We start from the raw sequence: 20658 nt of genomic DNA, 5'->3' as shown, positions 1-20658 counted from the left end.
AGGCAGCAGGAACAGCCAATGAAAAGGCTTGGGGGTGGTAAATGGAGGAGCAGCAAGTATCCTGGTACATTTGGATTGTAGAGGGACTGGATGGGGAGAAATGTAGGAGCAGAATGGGAAGAGGGCTCAGGTTAGGAAGATCTCTCCATGTCAAACTGAGTTCATATTGGATCCTATAGGCACCAGGGAGATCCCAGAGTTTATTTAATAGGGGATGCACAGACTTAGGGTGAGGCCAGATCACTTGGACAGCTGAGCGGAAGACAAGCCACAGTGGGGAGAGACCCGAGGCAGGCAGACCCAGAGGGAGGTGACTGCGGTCACCCAGGCTGAGGGCTCGTGTCAGGCTGTGGCAGGGCCAGAGGGGAGAAGGGGGCATGCCAAAGAGATGGTATGAAGGGGCTCTGGCCACTGAGTCACCCAGCTGCCTACTATAAACAATGAGAAATGGAAAGCAAAGAGCTAGGTTCCTCTTATGGGGGTGTGTCTGTGCCCAGCCTCCTCCTACCTTTTCTGCTTATCCTCCCAGGTCTTTGGCTGTGACTAAGAGGTGGAAAGGTGGCGGCGGGAATCCAACATACCCACAAATTCTGAGAAACGACTAAGGGAAGGGGCGTCTTTTCCACAGATGTGGACCACTGGCCCTCCCCGATGAGGTACCTGGTGATAGAAGGACTCCAGCCTCCCCCACAGAGGCAGCCTGTCTCAGCCACAGAATCCCAGAATGTCACAAGTACAGACTTGGAGGGGATTTCAGACACCCCCCCCCCAAGCCAGCCCGCGCCTGACCAGAAGTCCCCTCTCCAACCACTTTGCCCATCGCCCCCAATCGCTTCTGCACGCCCAGCAGTATCAATGCTATTGATTAGGGTTTGTCTCATTGCCAGGGAGCCTCTTGGGACCTCCCTTCCACAGCCTCCCAGCCCCATCCACTCAGCCCCCCTTCCATCACCATGCCTTTCTTTCTCCAAATCTCCAAGTGTCTGTTAAACCCCTGAGACAGCGTGCCCCCCCCTGCCCCCTCCGCCCCATGAAGGTCCTTACCATGTCCTTGAGATGACAAGGCAAGGATGTGAGAAATGAGTGGAGAAATAAGAGCGAGTCAAGACAAGGAAGGTTGTACTTGAATTTAGTAAAATCACTTGAGAACAAATATTGGCATTTTCTATTTCATTTTCCCTGAACTCGGTCTTGATTACATTCCCAGGGAGGAAACGGAGACTCGTAGAAGCTCTGCTTTGAAAAGGTTTGAGAGCTTTTGACCTGTGGCCTGCCTTGTTTGCAGCACAGGGGAGTGATGATTGAGCCCCGAAAATGCCTCATTTTGGAATATAAAAGGAAACATTGCCTTTTCTTGTGCTTGAGGAGAGGAAGACAGAATGTGTGTGTGTGTGTGTGTTCTGCGATGATCAAAGAAAATCACACATGTAAAGTGCCGTGTCAGTGTTAGCTGTTGTTACTTGGTTATTGCTGCCAGCCCTGCAGAGAGCCTTTCATTTACCCTCTTGCTGCCTCTTGGAAGCCTGATGTAGTAGTGGACAGCAGCTTGGACTCAAGTTAAGAGACATGCATTCAAATCCTGGTTCAAGCACTTACTAGCTAAACCCAGGGCCATTTATAGACTCATCCCCCCCCCCATATGGAAAATGGGGATAATGATATCCCTCTACCAAGGAAAGGACAGGACAAGACTCCCCCCATTACAGAAGGTCCCCCCCACCCGCTCGGGTCCTGAGCAGGGTATGGGGAAAGAGCATAGACTTCTTTGTCCTGGGGCCTTGGCTCACATACCTTCTCAAATGCTTTGCCACGAGGATGACCTTGGGCAAGTATGAACGTCCCTGGACTGTTTTCTCTGTCATAAAAGGAGGGAGTCAACTTAGATGTCCCCTAAGGTCCCTTTTAGCTCTGTGGATGTGACCTCAATTCTCCCATAAGTTTGCAATAAGGGATACACCCAGATGCTCCGGCCTTGCCCAGAAGCCCAGAGATGGGTGCTCCCAACATCAGGCAGTCGCTGGCCCACAGGCTCCTGGGGTCATTCATTTGGATCTGGAAGGGTCAGGGAGCCCCACCTCTTTGTTTGACAGATGAGGAAAGTAACAGAAAAGTAAAGTAAGTTGCCCAGGATCCCAGGGTCCATAAGTTCAAATCTGGCTGTAGAACCCTAAGCAAGTCCCTTAAACTTATAAATTGGGGTAATAATATCATCCACTTTCCAGGGTTATTGTGAAGCAAATGAGATAATACTTGTGAAGTGCTTAGCATAGTGACTAGTACCTAGTAGGTGCCCAATAAATACGTTTCCTTCCCTTCCTTCCTTCCTTCCTTCCTTCCTTCCTTCCTTCCTTCCTTCCTTCCTTCCTTCCTTCCTTCCTTCCCTCCCTCCCTCCCTCGCTTCCTATAAACTATGTGATCACAGCCCACTAAGTATCTGAGACCAGGGAATGCAGGGGATTGTGAACTGAGAGAGATGAGCCTCACTTAAGAGATTTCTTATTTTAATATCTTAAGCAATACTCCACTTCATTCTCTAGACTATTGTTTGGTCCTAGACAGTGGGGGATATTTGAAGCTGCTTAGGGCTGTTGCTTGAGAATGGGCTTGGTCATGGGGAGGGCAATCTAAGCATTTGCAGCCTAGGAAGCATCTGAACTGCAAACAGGCTGAAGTCTCTTAAAAGCCTCACCCATATATGAGTCAGGAAGAAGCTGATAAGCAACTGGACTGGTGGCTTATATAGCACACTATCTGGTGGGTGACTGAGGTATCACACTCCCTTGCTGGATAATTAATATAGTGACATACTGTTCCTGTAGGTAGCACTTGAAGGTAGCACATGAACCACATGTTCCAGGTGTGGGACCAGGGATGATAAGTGTCGCACCATAGTAACATTCTATTTCTCAATTAATGATCACCCACTTTGTTTCTGGACTTTTGGGGACACTTCTTCCAAAAGCTCATTCCTCTAGCACTGTAGGATCCATTTATTTCGTTTGATCACCTACATTGAAATCAAGGAGGCATATGAGAGAGGGGGAAGGGGAGAACTTGGGATTAAATGTCACTGACACTTAGCACCTTAGGCAGTGAGATGGCATAGTGGATGGAGTGCTGAGCCTGGAGTCCAGAAGACCTGAATTCAAATCCAGCCTCTGATACCTACTGGCTATGTCACTTACCATGTTGACCTCATTTTCCTCAACTGCAAAGTGGGAACTCTTACCTCACAGGATGGTTGGGAGGATTAAAAGAGATGATATTCGTAAAGTGCTTAGCACAGTGCCTGGTAGGTTAAACTCAACTGTAAATCAAGGGGAGAGGGTTGGACTAGATGACTTTGACATATGTTTATATACTAATTGCAATGAAAGCCAGCATAAAATAATGCACAGAGAACTGAACTAGGAAGCAGAAAAATCTGGGTTCAAATCCTGTCTCTGACATGTAGCTGTGGGGCTGTGGGCCAGTCAGTCACTTGTCCTCCCCCAGTCTGAACCATTACTAGTCTGCAGGGATGAAGGGAGTTTTCACACTGAGAGTTGTTTAATTTGTCCCCAGCCTACCCTGATGGAGTCGCAGATGCAGACCCTCAGAGAGCCCCCACATCAGGACCCTTGGCTCCCCATGGACTTTTGAATAGAGGAGAGGGGCTGATCAGATGGGCTTTGCTATGGGATTCTGGAGTCCATAGATTTAGAATGGGAGGTGACCGAGAAGGAAGCTTAGTCCCAGAAAGGCTAAGGACTCACTCAAGGTCACACAGCCAGTAAGGATCAGAGGCATGATTCAAAGCCCAGGCTGCTCAGATCTGGGTCCAGCCTGGATGCTGCCTGTCAGCCCTGTGCTGGTGAAGGAGCCCCGCAAGGGACTCATCATGAGACTTGGACTCCAGAGGCATGGAGGGGTCCCCTTTTCTCCAGTTCACTTTTAGTGGAGTTTCTGGCCTCATCACTGAGGTCAGGACAGAGAAGGTCCCTTGATGCTACTCTCTAGGGGACTCCCATCTGAAGGTTTCTCTCCACCTGGGCACCCGAGGGTGGGGGGCAGACAGCCTGGAGGAGGCCATGCTGGGTTCCAGGCCAGCAGGGGCTGCTCTCTGGAGCCTGCAGGCCCTGGATAATTAAAGCCAAGAGCAGGGAGGAACATTTGGGTGCGATCTCCTTTCTCCCTTCGAGCTCTTGCGGGGAGGCCAGCCAGCCTGGCTCCCTCAGCGTTCTGAAGAATGCAGCTCAGGGCCCAAAGCCAGCCTGAGAGGCAGCCCCTGAGGATGCTGGCCACTGCTTCTGGAGCAGAATAAGCCTGGGACCCAGAGGGCTGAGGCAGCAGCGTATCTGACAAGGGAACTGGTTTTCCCAAGGAGAACAGGAGAGCCAATTTACAGCTAATTATGGTGATCTGGAATAGTTGTGTGAGCAAACACTAGGTCTAGGCTGTCCGCCATAGCCCATTAGCCTTCCCAAAGCTCACCCAAGTTATTCTCTGCACTCACGGTGTGTTAGGGGATGACGGGGGTCCTTGTTATTGATCAAGAAGAGAACTTACAAGATCGTGGGAGCTGCAAGGGTTCAGCCCTGGGAATGAGGAAGCTTTCAGGTTGTGACACCCCCCCCCCAGCTCCTGTGTTGCTGAAATAAACATGGGGCTCAACTCGTCGGAAGCCACCAGTGCGGGGGAGCCCCAGGATTGAAAGGCATATTAAAAGCCCCTCAAAGCATCCTTCTAAGAGAGACCCTGCCAGCCTGTCTACTCCCCGGGGGAGCACGCAGGGCCTCAGGCAGGACCTAAGATCTCTCCACTGAATGGTGGAGTTTGGTGGACCAGGGAAGGGTCAGTAGGTGCAGTGGGGTTGTCTTGACCTACCTGAGTCCAGAGCAAGTGCTGAGGCTGACAGCGGAATCAGGATGTCCTTGCACATGTCCATGGTAGTAACAATGACCCTAATGGGAGAGACGAGAGAGAGGATGAGAGTGAGAGATGTGGGGGAGGGGTAGACAGACAGACAGACAGAAGAGACAGACAGACAGAGGACACCCTATAGAATTTGGTACCAGGCCCCTCAATGCTCTCCAGCCATTCCAAAGGGACAAGCCCCACAATTCACACAGGAAGAACCAAGCAGGTGAAAGAATTCATTATCCAGAGGATGATGGGCATTTAAAATGGGTCACCAATGGAACTGGCCCATTGGAACCTAGGTCTTGGACAGAAGTGGTGGCCAGGCATTGACCTGGGCCCAGCACTGAAGAGGAGGAGCTGTATGGTCTGGAATCACATTGAGAAAGTACAAAGTACTTTCAATAATCAGTAGTGATGCAGGGAACAGTAGAAGCAGAGCTGTGGTTGAAGTCAGAGGGCCTGGGTTCAAATCTTGTTTTATGAACTAGTTGGTCTTGGGTAAGTCACTGAAGTGTCTGGTCACAGTTTCCTTATCAGGAAATTAGACTTGATCAGGGCTTCTTTACACAGACCTGCTCCCAAATACAAGACTCTGTGAGCCCCCACTGTATTTACATCTATCTAGGTAGCTTGGTGTGCTGCAGAGAAAGCTGGCCTATAAGGCAGGAAGACCTAGGTTCAAATCCTGTCCCTGAACCTGGCTGTGTGACCCTAGACAAGTGCCTTAGCCTCTAGGGGTTTGAGGAAATTCTCTACAACAACAAGTTGCAGAGAAGGTTCCAGCCTGTGCAGAGGTGAGCAGGAGTTACCTCACCTGGGAGTTCCTTTACTAGTGACGTTGTCGTTGTTGTTTGTTCTTTGTTCTTGAAGAGGACCATGATATTGGGAGGTGATGTCATGACTTGTAGAGAATTGTATTTTAGTGAGGGAGAACTGTGCGAGGTCACCAGCCTCACTCTCTCCTCCAGAGCCATCTGGGTCTAGTGACAAGATATACATCAGGATGATTGGAGATGGCAATTGGGGTTAAGTGACTTACCCAAGGTCGCACAGCTAGTTAGTGTCTGAGGTGAGATTTGAACTCACGTCCTCCCAACTTCAGGGCCAGTGCTCTATCCACTGGGCCGCCTAGCTGCCCCACCAAAGACATCACAGGCTGAGTGGTTCCCTGTCCCTCCAGAGCTTGTGAAGTACTTTGCAATCATACAGGCTTTCATCTCAGACTGTCTGCCATCCCAGTAGGCTGGGATATCATCCTTTTTATTGCCATTGGAAAAGTGGGGAAAATAAGATAAGAGCCAGGGGCAGGATTTGAACTCAGGGGTTCCCACTCCAAGTCTATCCCCCAGGCTTCTCTCCATCCATCCCATAGAAACCGTGTTCTTGTTTCTGTGAGACAAAAAACACTATTTCGATGTTTGATGCTGAACTGAAGGAGATGGAGGCACCCCACCCCCATTTCCTGAGGCTCTCTTGGGGTATTGAAACTGTGCTGTCTCTGATCATCTTCACAGAAGCTACAGTCCCTTGATGGCTCCCAAAGTCCAGCACCCACAAAATTGAGGCCTGCACCCAGCTAGAAATGACCTCTGCAATGCGAGAAGGCCCATGGGAGCAATGCAGGGCACTGTCATGAGTGACGACAATATTAATGTGTGACAATATTAAGGGTGTGACCCTGGCCAGGTCACTTAATGCCCTTTGGCCTCAGTTTTCTCCTCTATAAAACAGGTAATAGTAGCTCTGACCTCACAAGGTTTCTGAGAGGAAATATTTGGCAATCATTAACGCACTCTAGAAATGTTAGCCATTACTATTGGCGATGATAACAGCGCCATTTACTTAGCGCTTTAGGGTTGGCAAAGCACTTGACATCTAATATCTCATTTGATTCTGATTCTCATGGCAACCCTGGGAGGTAGGGACTATTATTGGCCCTATTACAGAGGAGGAGAGTGGGTGGTTAGCTGATTGCCCAAGGTCATAGAGCCAGTCATGTTCTGAGGTAGGATTTGAACTCAGGTCTTCCTGATTCTGGGTTCAGCACTCTATCTGTTGTGCCACTTGGTGACCTGAAAGGTTATAAACTTGACCTCAACCTCTGGCTTTTTACAATCAATAAATTAATTAACAAGTATTTATTAAGTGCTTGCCAGAGGCCCTGCCCTGGGCAGACACAGTGAAGTAGCTCCTGACCTTGAAGAGCTTCCATTATATCAATAGTGCTATAGCTGAACAAACTGAGGTACATGAAGGTAAATGGCCCATTATTGACCTATACGCAAAGATGAAGAAGAGGAATTCAGAGAATTTGGTGAAGACTTGGATGAACTGAAATGCAGCCAGAAGAAATCTGCACGGCGATCATGGGAATGTAAAAGAAACTAGCTTTGAAAGACCCCAATGCCAGGAGCAGGTGTGACTTCAGAGGACTTCTGGTGGACTCCTTCCTGTGAGTTGTGGGTACGGAATGAGGTGACCCCTGCCAGATCTGGCCAAGAGGTTTATTGGGTGGAGTTTAGCTGCATTTGTTTGTCATAAGAGAGGATTCTGTGGTGAGGGGTGGGGTGGAGGAGACATTAGAAAGTTGTAACAATCTGGAAAAAAAGACCATCAATCCAACACTTAAAAAAGAAAAAGAAGAGCAAATAAGAGCCTAGGCTCGTGGATACAGAATTGGAAGACACCTTATAAGCCTTTAGGCTGACACATTCATTGAACAGGGGAAGAAACTGGGGCCCAGGAAGGTTAAGTGATTTTCTTAAGGTCACACAGCTAGTGTCTGAGGTAGGATTTGAACCCAAGCCTAGAGCTGATAAAGAAGTGAGGGAAGGAAGGATGATGCTTTAAATTATCCAGTGGAGGATTTGAATAAAAGACAAATAAAATGGAAGGACCTTCCATGAGGAGACAAAAGTCTCTGGGAGGGTCAGCTGGTCCATGGAGTTTCTTCCATCATGGAGCTGAAAAGAGTAACCAGAGCCAGAGATCTGGTCTGGAATCCAGGGGAATTGACCTGCTGAATAAAGGCTCTATTTCTCTTCTTCCTTCCCATCTCCCTCGTATGGCACTGAGGAGGCAATGGAGCCTTGTAAAAGCAGCTGGTGCTCCTTTAGCTGGGGAAAGGGAAGCCATCACTCACAGTTCCACTGACGGGCATCTCACATGCTTTTAAAAAATTATGAACCCTCGGCTTCTCCGCATCTCCTGCATTAATTAACCTTTTCAGCATCAGACGAGAAGGGCCTTTTAATGCTGCAGCCTCAAAACGTTGGCTTCTAGACTGTCTCGCTTTTGAGAAGGAGAGAGTAGAGGGAGGGAATGTAAGAAAGTAAGAGCCCTAAGAAGGCAGGGGGGTGGGCGCAAGATGGAAATGTTAAGATACAGAGGCCCAGAAAACTCAATTAGAGCCCATGAAAAGAATGTTTGCTCAGAATAGATGGGGCTTTTCCTTTCTTCTCTCTTCTTCCTTCACTCCTTTTTTCCTCCCTCCTTTCCTCTTTCCTTTTCTTCTTCCCTTCTTCCCCTCCTCTTCTCCATCTTCCCTTAAATAGCCAAACTCTGGCTGGATACTAAACAACAATCAACAGCCACACAGGAAGTAAACACACACTGAGGGCTGAGGTTCATGCCACAAAACAAGTGTGCACACTCTGGCTCTCACTGTCTGGGTTCACACTTACCAGGGTTTTCCCCATATCCAAAGAAAAAGCCACAATTCAAAGAGGAAATAGCCTGACCCAAGAGGGGCAGTCCCAATGTGGAGAAGGGGCCACACTCAGGGGCACACACATGCCTGTTAAAGGGTCCTGTTTGGGTTAGAACTTCTCTCTTAAAGGTTCACTCAGTGAAGCCATCCCTGAAGGGTCTTTATGGTGGGGAGTTCTAGGGGCCTCCGTTTCCCTCTCTCCCTGGAGAGGCAGAGGGAAGCAGTGGCAGAATGAATGTCCTCAGACATGAGGGGATCACCTCCTGGGCCCCTCACTGCGCCAGCATGACCTCTCTGGGCTTTAGTGCCAGACAAGGGATGGCAGCAGCCTGGAGAATGGGCAGAGGTCATTAGTGCACAGCCCTCCACGATAAAAGATGGCAGGAGAGGGAGGCACTGGTAGTGATGCTGCTGCTCCTGGGGTCCACACAGCAATGACTCACCAGACCCACACGCATCGTCAAGGGCCTCCACAGGGACCAGAAACAGGAAAGTGCCATTGTGTGCCATTGGATGCAAGATGCAGCACGGCCCAAAGCCCAAATTCTGCTGAAAATCTGGCCATACTGTCATCTGTATGAAGATGCACTGCCTTTAAAAACTGGTCTCACTCCATTTCCATCCAATTGCTCTTAGCACCATTTTTGCATTTTTCAGGAAATGTGCCAAATTAATATTAGTAGCGTTAATCAAAGCAAGGTAGTATACTGTAGTGTGGTAAATAGAGAATGGGCAGGGCAGCTAGGTGACACAGTGGACAGAGCACTGGCCCTGGAGTCAGGAGGACCTGAGTTCAAATCCGACCTCAGACACTTAACACTTACTAGCTGTGTGACCCTGGGCAAGTCACTTAACCCCAATTGCCTCACCAAAAAAAAAAAAATAGAGAATGGGCCTTGGATTCAGGAGGGCAGATAGATGGTACAGTGGATAGAGCACTGAACCTAGAATCAGGAAGACCTGAGTTCAAATCTGGTCTCACACACTGTGTGACCCTGGGCAAGTCACTTTACTCTGTTTGCCTCACTTTTCTTATCTGTAAAATGAGCTGGAGAAGAAAATGGCAAAACACTCTAGTATCTCTGCTAAGAAACCCCAAATAGGGTCACAAAGAGTCAGACAAGACTGAAATGACTGACCAGTAACAACAAAAAATGTGGGACAAATTATATGAAATGATGAGAAGTAAAGGAAATAAAGTCAGAAAATCAATATACACAGTGACTCCAGGAATGGAAAGGGAAAGAACCAAAGAAAACTGAACACAGCTTTCTTGGCTAAGAAGATGCCTGCCCCCCCTGCAGAGAGGCAGGGGTGGGGCTGGAGGGGTTGCAGGCTTAGATCCTCAAGTGTGGTCTGTGTATTGGTTGGTCTTGTTACCAGCTTTCTCTCCCTCCCCCTCGTATTGGTCTCATTCAAGGGCTGCCTGGCTGGGGGGAGTTCAGGGGGACAGGCATTTTTGGAAGTGATACTGATGGAAGAACAAAGGGTAGTAAAATGAGGTTTCTCCTAAGGAGGGCTCTGTGAGGGATAACTCCCAAGGTCCCTTTCAGTTCTAAATCCTGCGTCATGCCTGGCCTTCCATCTTCCACCTTATATTCCCCTGCTCCGGATGCCCCCATGGAATACTCCCCCTCCCACTGTGTTATCCAGGACTCAGCTCCATTGTCCCTTTCTATAAGGAGGCCCTTCTCAGTCCCTCAGACTGGAAAGGGTCTGTCTCTCCCAAGGTGGAGATTATCTCTTATCTGCTCTGGATGTGTTTGGTATATGATGATGTATGTGCACATTGTTCCCCCTCATTAAGACTGTAAGCCCCTTGAGGGTAGAGACTTTTACTTTTGCCTTTGGGCACACGGGTGGTGCTTAATAAATGCTTTTTAATTAACTAACTGGCCCTCTGACCTCAACAGCCATCTCTGCCAACCTCTACATGGAAAAATTGTACTACATTCCATCTGATAAGTGGTCCTCCAGCCTCTACTAGAAAATTTCTAATGAGGAAGAGCTCACTGCCTCTAAACACGGCTTCTTCCTCTTCTGAATATTTTTTTTAGAAAGGTTTGTTATTTTTTTGTTTTTTGTTTTTTTTAAGTGAGGCAATTGGGGTTAAATGACTTGCCCAAGGTCACACAGCTAGTAAGTGTTAAGTGTCTGAGGTCGGATTTGAACTCAGGTCCTCCTGACTCCAGGGTCGGTGCTCTATCCACTGCGCCATCTAGCTGTCCCGGTTTTTTTTTTTTTTTTATCTTTATTACATTAAACCTAAATTTGCCTTCCTCCCATGGGGACAGTTCTGTTCTCTGAGGCCAAGCTGAACTCGACTAAGCCCTTTGTACCTTTGTACCTTTGTACACATAGATCACTGCCCTCAAGGGTCCCTCCCTTAGACTTCTCTTTTACAGGCTAAATATTCCTGGCTCCTTGGACTGATGTGGATATGATACAGACATTCTTTGGACACTCTCCAGATCATCAATATGCTTCCTAACTGTGTACCCAGTCTGAACACAATGCTCTGGGGCGGAGGGCCCTGGGCCTTGTTCTTATTCCCCAGCTTTGAGGATTCATATTCATATTGAGCTTGTAGTCCACTTATACCCTCTGATCTTTTTTAGACAAATGGCTGTCTAGCCATTCTTCCTCCATCAAATGAGATAACATCTGTAAAGCACTTAGCATAGTGCTCCATAAGAAGTAGGTGCTGCACAAATGCTTGTTCTCTTTCCTCCCTCCATTCCCTTCCCATCTGGTATTGGGCAGGTGGATTCCCTCAACCCCAGTATAGGACGGGGCAGTTAGCCATCCCGGATTTCATTTGACTAAATGTAAGCTCTTTGAAGGCAGAGACTATTTTATTTTGTTCTTGTATCCTCAGCACAGTGTCTGGCATGTTGCTGGTGCATAATAATTGCTGGTTGATTAATTCATACCAATTCTCTAGCCAGTGAAGTTCTATTGGATTCTCACTGTTACCTAGCGAGTCAGGTGCCCCTCTCAGTTTGATATTATCTGTAATAACTATGTTTGGGTCCTTACCTTCAGCACTGATAAAAGTGTTAAACAGAAGTGGGCTGAGCCCAGAGGCCCTGGGGACCTGCTTCTCCAGTGACTTTGAACTCTGGACCACCACTCTCTGAATATAATCAACGAACCATTCTAAACCTGTCTAACTGGCTCAGCATCTAGTCGACAGCTCTCTCGTTGCCCAAAGAATAGTATAGTTAATGAAATGCTCTTCTAAAATCTAGAAAACCCAATCTCTGGCACTCCCTTGCTCTGCTTATTTGGTAACTCCCTCTCTCTCAAGGAGCTTACATCCTAATTGGGAAGATAATACAGATGGGGAGAGGTACCAACGATCTATCTTCCCAGGATCCCCTCTCCCGGTGAAAGATGCATCATCTACTTTCCAGATCTCCCTGATCCAACCGCAGGCCAATGGAACAGATCAGTTCACATTGACCATCAGAGAATAAACATGTTATTGCCTGAAAATGGTCCTTTTAACATTTATGACAATCCATTCTGTGCTGACTTTTGAGGCCATGGGATCAGCCAGTCATTTCTGACTGTCCTCAGGACTGAGTCAATGCCTGTCTCCCCCCGCCCCCAACACATCTGTTGGCCTCACGGAAGAGGCTGCAGGAGGGAAGGGAAGAAGCCTTTCTGTGCCTTCTGCAGCCAGGAAGCCGGCTGTTTATGGCCGGTGATTTTTATTTACTGAGCCTGATCTTGTGTTTCTTATCTTTACAGAAAGGCAGTTACCGGCTCCCAGTGAGACTCCAAGGAATGGGGACATCTGGGGAGAGCAGAAGGGACTTTGAGCTGACAGTTTTCCCAACCTTTGGCCAAAACATGCTGGGCAGTGCTGAGGGTCTTATTTATCCTGTCCCCTGTCTTTCCCCCCATTTTAATGATCTTTCTTTGACCCATCTGAGGGAAAAAAGAAAAGAGAAAATTGGCCAAGGGAATGAAAGCAGCAAGCAAAGACCAGAAGGAGCAAACAAACAAGAGAAGGAAACAGGAATTGAAAACAATTCAGATGCAAGATGTTGGCTCCAGATTCAAGTTTCCTCATCCTCAGAGAACAAGAGCCACTCCTATAGGACATGGATAGCAGCAGGGCCCCTTGCAAGGGTCTGGGGTGCTTCTAATGGCCCATAAATTCACAGAAGTTAGGTCTGGAGAAGACTTTGGAGTTCATATTAGTTCAATACCCTCCTTTACCCATCAATCAACAAGCACTGACCAAGTACTCACAAGGTGCCAGGTGCTAGGCTAGGCCTTGGGGCACACAGAGAAAATGAATTGGTTCCTACCTTTATTATATAGAAAGGGAAATTGAGGCCCAGAAGGGAGAAAGACCCTGGACAGCTGGTAAGAATCTGAGGCAGGATTCTAAGCTGGGGTCTTAGGCTCTAAATTCAGAGCTCTTCCTAACAATGAGCTATCACAAAGGAGAATGGGAGGCCTCTGGTCCCAATCCTTTTGAGTGAGGGCTTTAAGCAGGGGCTGCATAGTCACTTACTGAGAATGAGATAGTGGCATTTCTTTCTGGGATATGGGTTGTACTGGGTGGCCATTGAGGGGCTAAGATGATGTGATTCTAAGGAGCATTCCACTCTACTGCGATTTTATTTTGGGGATACTTCTCTCTCATACCCTTACCACCTCTCCCTGTCCCCAAAATGAGTGAGAAAGAGACTAAATTGTGCTTCTCTGGCTTGGTTTGAATAGTGGCCACCCCCTTCAGCTTCCTCCATTTCCTTAGACCCTCAATCATGCCCACTCTCATGCATCTCCTGCCTCCCTCTTCATTGTCTTCATTCCCACATGTTAAAATGTATACCAATCCTCCCCAGGCTAGAAAACCAGCCTTTCATTTACCCTGCTCCCCTGCTAATGGTCACTCGAGCTCTATCCTTCCTTTTGCTCCTCATTGCTTACTCAAGTCTCAATCTTCTGCAGTCTGGGGACGGAAATGAGAAAGACCAAGGAAGGGGATGCTTGGCCACTGTTGGCATCCAAATGGCATTTCAGATGGAGAAGTTGGGTGAGACCAAGTGTGATCTCAGTGGTATTTTATTCTCCCTTTCATAGACTGTTGTCCCTGTCCCTGGAAGAATTTTCCCTCTTTAGACCAAGGCTACTTCCTAGCCACCCCTTTCACTTAGTAACCTTGTGGACACTGCCTGGATGTGCTCCCCATCCTGTTTATACTCTCCAGATTAGACCTCTGACCCTTTCCTGAGGAAGGTTCTCTTCCTAGCACCTCTCCCTTCCCCCAATATTAAGATGGGCTGGTCCTGTCCCCTCCTCCATTGAGTTTATTCTCTTTGAGGTCCCAAAGAACCATCTATTTCTCAAACTCAATGTACCATTCTGAGTTCCTCATCCTCCTTGACCTTTCAATAGCTTTTGGCGCTGTTGATCACCCCACTCTTCCAGATGCCCTCCCCACTGCTGACTTCTGAAGCACGGTGACCATATCTACAATTTTGTCCAACCTCTCTGACTCTTCCCTCAAAGTCTCCTTTGACTCATGATGGAAAACACTCTCCAGAAAAAGAACTATGGGGTCTGAATGCAGATAGAGGCAGACTAGATTCACTTTTGCTTTTGTTTTTGTTTCTTCTTTCTTGTGGTTTTCCCTTTTGTTCTCACAATATGACTAATGTGGAAATATATTTAGCATGATTGTAATATATAACCTATATCAGATTGCTTGCTGCCTTTGGGAGGAGGGAGAGAGAAAAATTGAACTCAAAAATCTTACAAAAATGAATGTTGAAAACTATCTTTACATGTAATTAGAAAAAAATAAAATATTATTTAAAACAAAACAAAACAAAACAAAAAACCCAAAGTCTCCTTTGCTGGGTCTTCAGGGTCCTTGCCCTCTGAATGGGGTTATTTTGCAAGGCTTGTTCCTTGGCCCTCTTCTCCCCTCCTTGTCCGTCCTGCTCTATTCTTTCATCCACTTCCATAGCTTCAATCATCGTCTCTAAGCAGGTGATTCTTGCATCCAGATTTCCCTTTTGGATCTCAGAGACATGTTCTCCACTCCCTGTTAGGCATTTCTATTGATATTTCCCAGCAGTTTTCATTGCCTACCAAAATGATCAGATAATCTCAAGATGAGGTAACATTCGTAAAACATTTTGGAAAACTTCAAGTGCTATAAGAATGCACTTTGGGTACCACGCTATTTTGTTGCCTCTCTGCGGGACTACTGTGGTAGCCTCCCAACTGATCTCCTTGCCTCTAGCCTCATCCCTTTCCAAGACATCCTTTAGGTAGTTGCCAAAACCATTTCCCTGAGACAAGCCTACTGACATCAATCCCATGCTCCCCATTGCCAGGAGCACAAGATAACCGCCCCTGAGCCTGGCATTAAGGCCCTTTCTAATTCTCTTCCATCCCACCTGAGACACACCTTTCCTCCTGGATATTCCCAGATCTCTTTTTCTCTTTCTGCTCCTTTCTGCTTCAGTGTCCTTTGCATACACCATCTATCAAGCCTGCCGCAGACTCCCCCCATATTTCTTCCCTAAAGACACAGTTCAGCGACCGCAGCTCCTTTACTCCCTAATCTCCTGTCAGGTACAAGTTCATCCTCTTTCTGTGAATCTCTCAGAATCACAGAGTTCCAATTGTAAGGGACCTCTCATGAACAAGAATCCTCCATACACAGACAACATGCCTGATGAGTGGCTGGCTAGTCCTTGCTTGAAGACATCCAGCAAGGAAAAACCCACGACTTCTCAAGGCAGCCTGAATGGGTAGTTTGGTCTTCATTGACCCTCATTCGAACTCTTTGAAATTTCTACCCCCTGGATTATAAGATCACAGATTTAAAGCTCAAAGAAAACTCAGAGGTCATCAAGTCCATCCCTTTCATTTTACAGAAGAGCAAACCAGAAGCCAGAGATGGCACGTGACTTAGTTACAATGCTGAGCCTGCCCCTTAAAAATGGCTCCCACAGCCAAGCACGGCGCTTCGGCTGGGGTCCTACCAGGGCAGAGTTCGATGATATCATCACCTCCTCGTCCCTCGGCTCTCTGCCTTTTTCTTCTTGCAGCCCAAAAGGCCACACTGACTTTTTTCTGACTGCCTTAGCACACCACCGGCTTATACTGAGCTTTCACTCTCCAATTCTTCCCCAGATAGACTGCTCTCCAGCAATGCCTCTCCCATCTTGGACTCATGAAATTGGATGTGTTCCCATTAAATTTCATCTTATTAGATTCAGTTCAGAGCTTTGGCCCCTTCAAGATCCCTTTGGCTCCCGACAATGTCCTTCACTAGGTTAGCCATGTGTCATCTGCAAATTTGATGAACGTGCCATAACTACCTTTATCTGAGGCAGGGATTAAAATGTGAAATAGCCCAAGGCCAAGCAAAGATCCTTGGGGAACTCAATTAGAAACTCCTTTCCAAGTCAACATTGAACCATTTCCTACTGGCAAGTGTCCATTCTTTGTGCTTGGTCATTCAAACAGTTCCAAGTGCACCCGACTGTGGCCACATTTCTTCATCATGTCTCATCCTTCTCCTGGGTTTTGAGCTAGCTTTGGAAAGAGAAGCTGGATGCAGATAGAGAGATAGAACAGAAGCTGGGGGTGGGGAGAGAATTCTCAGGAGCAGGGATGGAATTGTGACAAAGGACAGTGATGGTAACGAGTGACTTGTGTTCAACAGACGGTGAACAGATGAGCTTGGCTGGAGTGAAGGGACTGCATCTGATACCTTGTTAGCGGCCTACGCACTCGAATCCCTGAACGAAGGATCCTGGGACAATGTCCAGCATGGAGGGCACATTTCTCATTTATTTTGGCAAATAAGGAAAATGAATTTCTCCTACACGAGGAAATACACAATTGCTGATCTAATCATACCTCAGAAGTGCATCACCCCTTTCTCATGAGAGCTAGCCGTGGTTTCTCGACTACGATCTTCTTTTCTCAGTTGTATAAGATGAAACTTCAGAGGAGGAACCGACAAATAGGCTGACATGTCAGTTACTACTTCTCTGCAAATGAAGCCCCTTGGTAATGAAAAACAAAACAATTCCCTATGAAAGGGCCCGGCCTGGGGGCTGGTCTGTGGCTCAGGACATGGAGGGATTGAGGAGCTGAGGTTTGTTTTGATGAGAACATCAGAGGCTGGAATTCCTAGGCCCCTTGGACAATGTCAATGAAAGCCTTCGGGTGTGTTAGCCAGCCAAGGAAAGGTCACCTTTGAGTCTGGTCCTTGTCTTGTTCTTCCATCGGGGAGACCTTTGGTCCTCATAGTTTTGATTCTGCTGGAGATGTTTTCCTTTGAACATCTAGATCAGTGATTCCTAAGGTAATGTCTGTGAACATGGGCTTTTTCTTTAATATTTTGGTAACTATATATCAATTTAATCATGTCTCTTGTTGATGCCATGTACTTTTAGTTTATGCATCTAGAAACATTGTTCTAGAAGAGATCCGTGAGGTTTGCCAGGCTGCCAAGGGCATCCAGAAAGACAACCCCTGATCTGGAATGCATTCCCAATAGCAGCTGGCAGTCACAGAGGGCTTTGAGGTTTGCAAAGTAGTTAATGTATCTTATCGAATCTCATCCTCATAACATGCTAGTGAGGCGTTATTGTCCCTTTTCTATATGAGGAAACCAAGGCAGACAGAGGTGAAGTGACTTGGCCAGGATCACACAGTGAGTAACTATCTGAGGCAGGATTCAAACTCCAGGCTTCTGATACCAAGTCCAGGCCTCTTCATTAGGCCTCCCAGAGGCCCTAACTATAACATGACCAGAGTTGAGAACTTGCAAAGGTTGCTGGGATGGCCCTAGTATCCCTAGGTGGGGATTCATAACTAGTGTGCCCATTAAGGTAGCCTCCAGACCTTTGAATCTGGCTCCAGGACTGGTCAAGCTCTCCCAGTGCAGTTTTGAAATTCAGTCCCCTAAGTCTTCCCTGGGGTGCACTTTTATGAAGTCATCCTTCCAGGTGTGCCAGCCTCCCATCTTTGTCTGTGCCCAGCAAAAGGATGCAGGCCTGTGGATGTGCCTAGTTTGAGATGAGGGCAAGTGTCAAACATGCAGCTCACTCCAAAGAAGGGATCGATTCAGACACAGGAGACTCACCGTGTAATTTTGTGCAAGGGAGACATCGGTGCCATCTCCCTGGTAATGGGTGGTTGTGAAGTTGTCAGCCAAGAGGCCCCTGTCGGAAAACAAAAAGAAAAGGTCGATTAGACCATTACCCCTCGATGAAGAGCCAGAAAGGACTGTGGGGACCACTTGGTCCAACCCCCTCATTTGACAGCTGAGAAAATGGACACACCAAAAGATAAAGTGACATGTCTGAGATCACAGCGGAAGGGCTGGGAAGCGGTGCCCTGTTCTCTGGTCCCCAATCCAGTGTTTTCCCCACTGCACCATCCTGCCTCTCTTTTTCATTTATCAGAAGAGACTTGTGAAGCTGAAGGGATACCATTAAGTCCTAGCTCTTTGATGGAAAAGGAAACTGAGGACTAAAAGGGAAGCCATATGTTCCAGTTGACATCAGAGCCTGGCCTGGAGCCCAGATGCCTGAGCTTCAGCCCTGAGCTCTTGCCCCCAAGTGCACTCAAAGCGTAATGTGAGAAATAACAGCAACCATGGCGATGACCATGGTAGCTAGCATTTATATGGAATTTGATGGTTTGGAAAACAGTTTCCAAACATCATCTCACTTTGTCTTCAACAACCCTGGAGAGTGGCTGCTATTATCTTCACGGGGTAGAAACCCCCAAGAAAGACAAGTTTCCCACTTGGAGGGGGACCCCGGTGGATGAGCCCTGCCCTGAAAAGTCATCGTTCTGATCATGGGATCTCCCCATGTTGACCCACTGCTGATGAAAAAGAGACTAAAAATGAAAAAGCGCACACCTCCAACATGTTTTAAAAAGGAAAACATCGGGAAGGGTGGATGAAGCATGCGGGATGGACTCATGTAAGATGAGAAAAACCGAAGCTGGTCACTCTCTTCAAATCCCCAAAGGAAAAGGCTTTCTTCAGCCACAAATGGGTCTAATCATGGAACGTTATCATTAGAGCCAACAGGGACCCTCAAGGTCATCTGGTTCACTGGAGGCCTTCATTTGACAGACCAGGAAACTGAGGCCCAAGCAAGTTAAATGACTTGCCCGAGGTCACATAGGTAGTGGCCAAAACAAATCAGCTTTTACACTCAGTCGCAATTCTCAGCAGATGGGATGCAGGACTGGAAGGGCCCTCTGAGGTCATCTGGTCTAATCTCTTCCTCTTGCCCTCAGTCACATGAGGAGGAAGGAGCAGAGCCCCAGATTCAAATTCAGCCGCTCAGATTCCCTCTGAAGCCTCAGCTCTGCCCTCCAAGCCCATTTTGGAAACCCTGCCTGGTCTTGAGGATGGGGACAGAGTGGTCTCAGGTCAGACCCCTCCCCTATCCCTCCACGTCCCGGAGAACATGGCTAATGTTCACTCTGCTCTGCCCCTAGAACCCAACACTGATTTGGTGATTGAAGAACAACTTAAAGGAACAAGCCTTAAGCATCCGCCAGGTGCCTGCTACTGTCCGGACCTGGGGAACTGAGCCTGCCCTCAGTAAGTCACATGACAAAGTCAAGAGAGAAGGGAAGACCCACGAGAGGCTGAAGAGCTGAAGAGTCCAACAGCAGGGCTCATGTTGGCTCTGCTGCCAGGAGTGGGCCCTGGCACTACTGCAATAACTCACATTTGTGCAGCACTCTGAGCAGGATGGGGGATGCAGGGGGATAGTTTTGTACTTGTTTTATGAGTGAGGGAAAGGAGGCTCAGAAAGAGGAGATACTTAAGCATAAGCAGCAGAACTTGAACCCATGCTTTCTGACATCAGATCCTGTGTGCTTTGTGTCTTTGTAGGCAATGAAAGTAAGGAGACTTTTGCAGATCCCTTGGAGAGAGTTATTACTCCTGGCCAATGCCAACTGCATGCTAATTCACTGAGAATTTGAGACATCTGGCTTCATTTCTCACACTTGGGTTCAGAAAATCAACTTCTCAAGAGCAAGGCTGAGGGTACATGGCTAGGCCACAGTTAGTCTGAAAAGGATCTGGGGGCTTTAGTGGACTCCAAGCCCAATATGAGTCAGCAAGGTGATATGGCTGCCAATAAATGAATTCCAGCTTAGGCTGCCTTAGTGAGCTATAACAAAGGTTGGGTGCCCACTTCTGGGGTCTCTGGGAAAGGGAATTCTTTAGAATCCTAGGTTTAGAGATGGAAGGGATGTTTAGAGTTGAGGAAAATGAGTCACACAATAAACTTAGATGATGGCTAGACCCTTTGAAATCCGAGAAGCAAAGCCAGGGGTCATATGGTCAGACAACCACGGACTCAGAAATGGAGAGAGGATGAAAGGCCAGGGGCCCGGTCTCTGCCGACAAGGAAGCAGAGGTCAGGAGGGATGATGTTTTGTCCCAGGTCACTGGGTCGCAATGGGCAGAGCCTAGATTTGAGCCCAGATCTCCCATTCCTGAGTCAATGGTCTTTCCACTGGACCCTTGAACTCCAGAGGGCCTGTGGGATCTCTGAAATTCTGTGATTGGTGGCAAGTAGCAGGAAAACGCAGGGTAGGAGACAAGATTATACCGCTGATGACAGCTTGTTGACAGACTAATTTCAGGGTTTAAAGGACAGGAAGATTAGTACTAAAGGAACTGAAATGAGACTCCAGTCCTTTAAGGAATTGGAGTGTGATGACCTCTTCTTGCATTTCTAGAAACTTGACTGTGGGAAATAAAACAGCATGAGGTTGGGGGGAGGGCAAGGAGGGACAGGGTGGAGGGAAATGCCCAAGTCCCCCCAGTCCACCTTCTGGCTCCTGGCACTCTCCAGGGGAAAAGCCTGGAGGCACTGGAAGGTGATACTGCACCCAAATGGAGACCATTAGCACCTTCCATCTTAGGACATTGTCAGGGCTCAGAGAATGTCTTTTAAACCGAACGAGAAACAACAAAAATCAGTTTTCCTTGGATACTCTGGAGATTTCTTCTG

At 47.6% G+C, this 20658-nt stretch overlaps 1 protein-coding gene across 1 annotated transcript in view; it reads right to left on the bottom strand.

Annotated features, from left to right (window-relative positions):
* The window catches only part of ADAM12 (ADAM metallopeptidase domain 12), a 364014-nt gene that overhangs the window by 148498 nt on the left and 194858 nt on the right, over positions 1 to 20658 (bottom strand). Inside the window, exons 4-5 of the mRNA XM_043988643.1 lie at positions 17748 to 17826; positions 4867 to 4943 (exon numbers count right to left, since the gene is read on the bottom strand). Coding sequence (XP_043844578.1) covers positions 4867 to 4943; positions 17748 to 17826 — 156 coding nt within the window. The remainder of the gene's footprint in view (positions 1 to 4866; positions 4944 to 17747; positions 17827 to 20658) is intronic.

Source organism: Dromiciops gliroides, chromosome 2 (genome assembly GCF_019393635.1).
Source record: "Dromiciops gliroides isolate mDroGli1 chromosome 2, mDroGli1.pri, whole genome shotgun sequence".
In the NCBI taxonomy this organism is placed as follows: Eukaryota; Metazoa; Chordata; class Mammalia; order Microbiotheria; family Microbiotheriidae; genus Dromiciops; species Dromiciops gliroides.
This window is presented reverse-complemented; position numbering and strand designations above follow the sequence as displayed.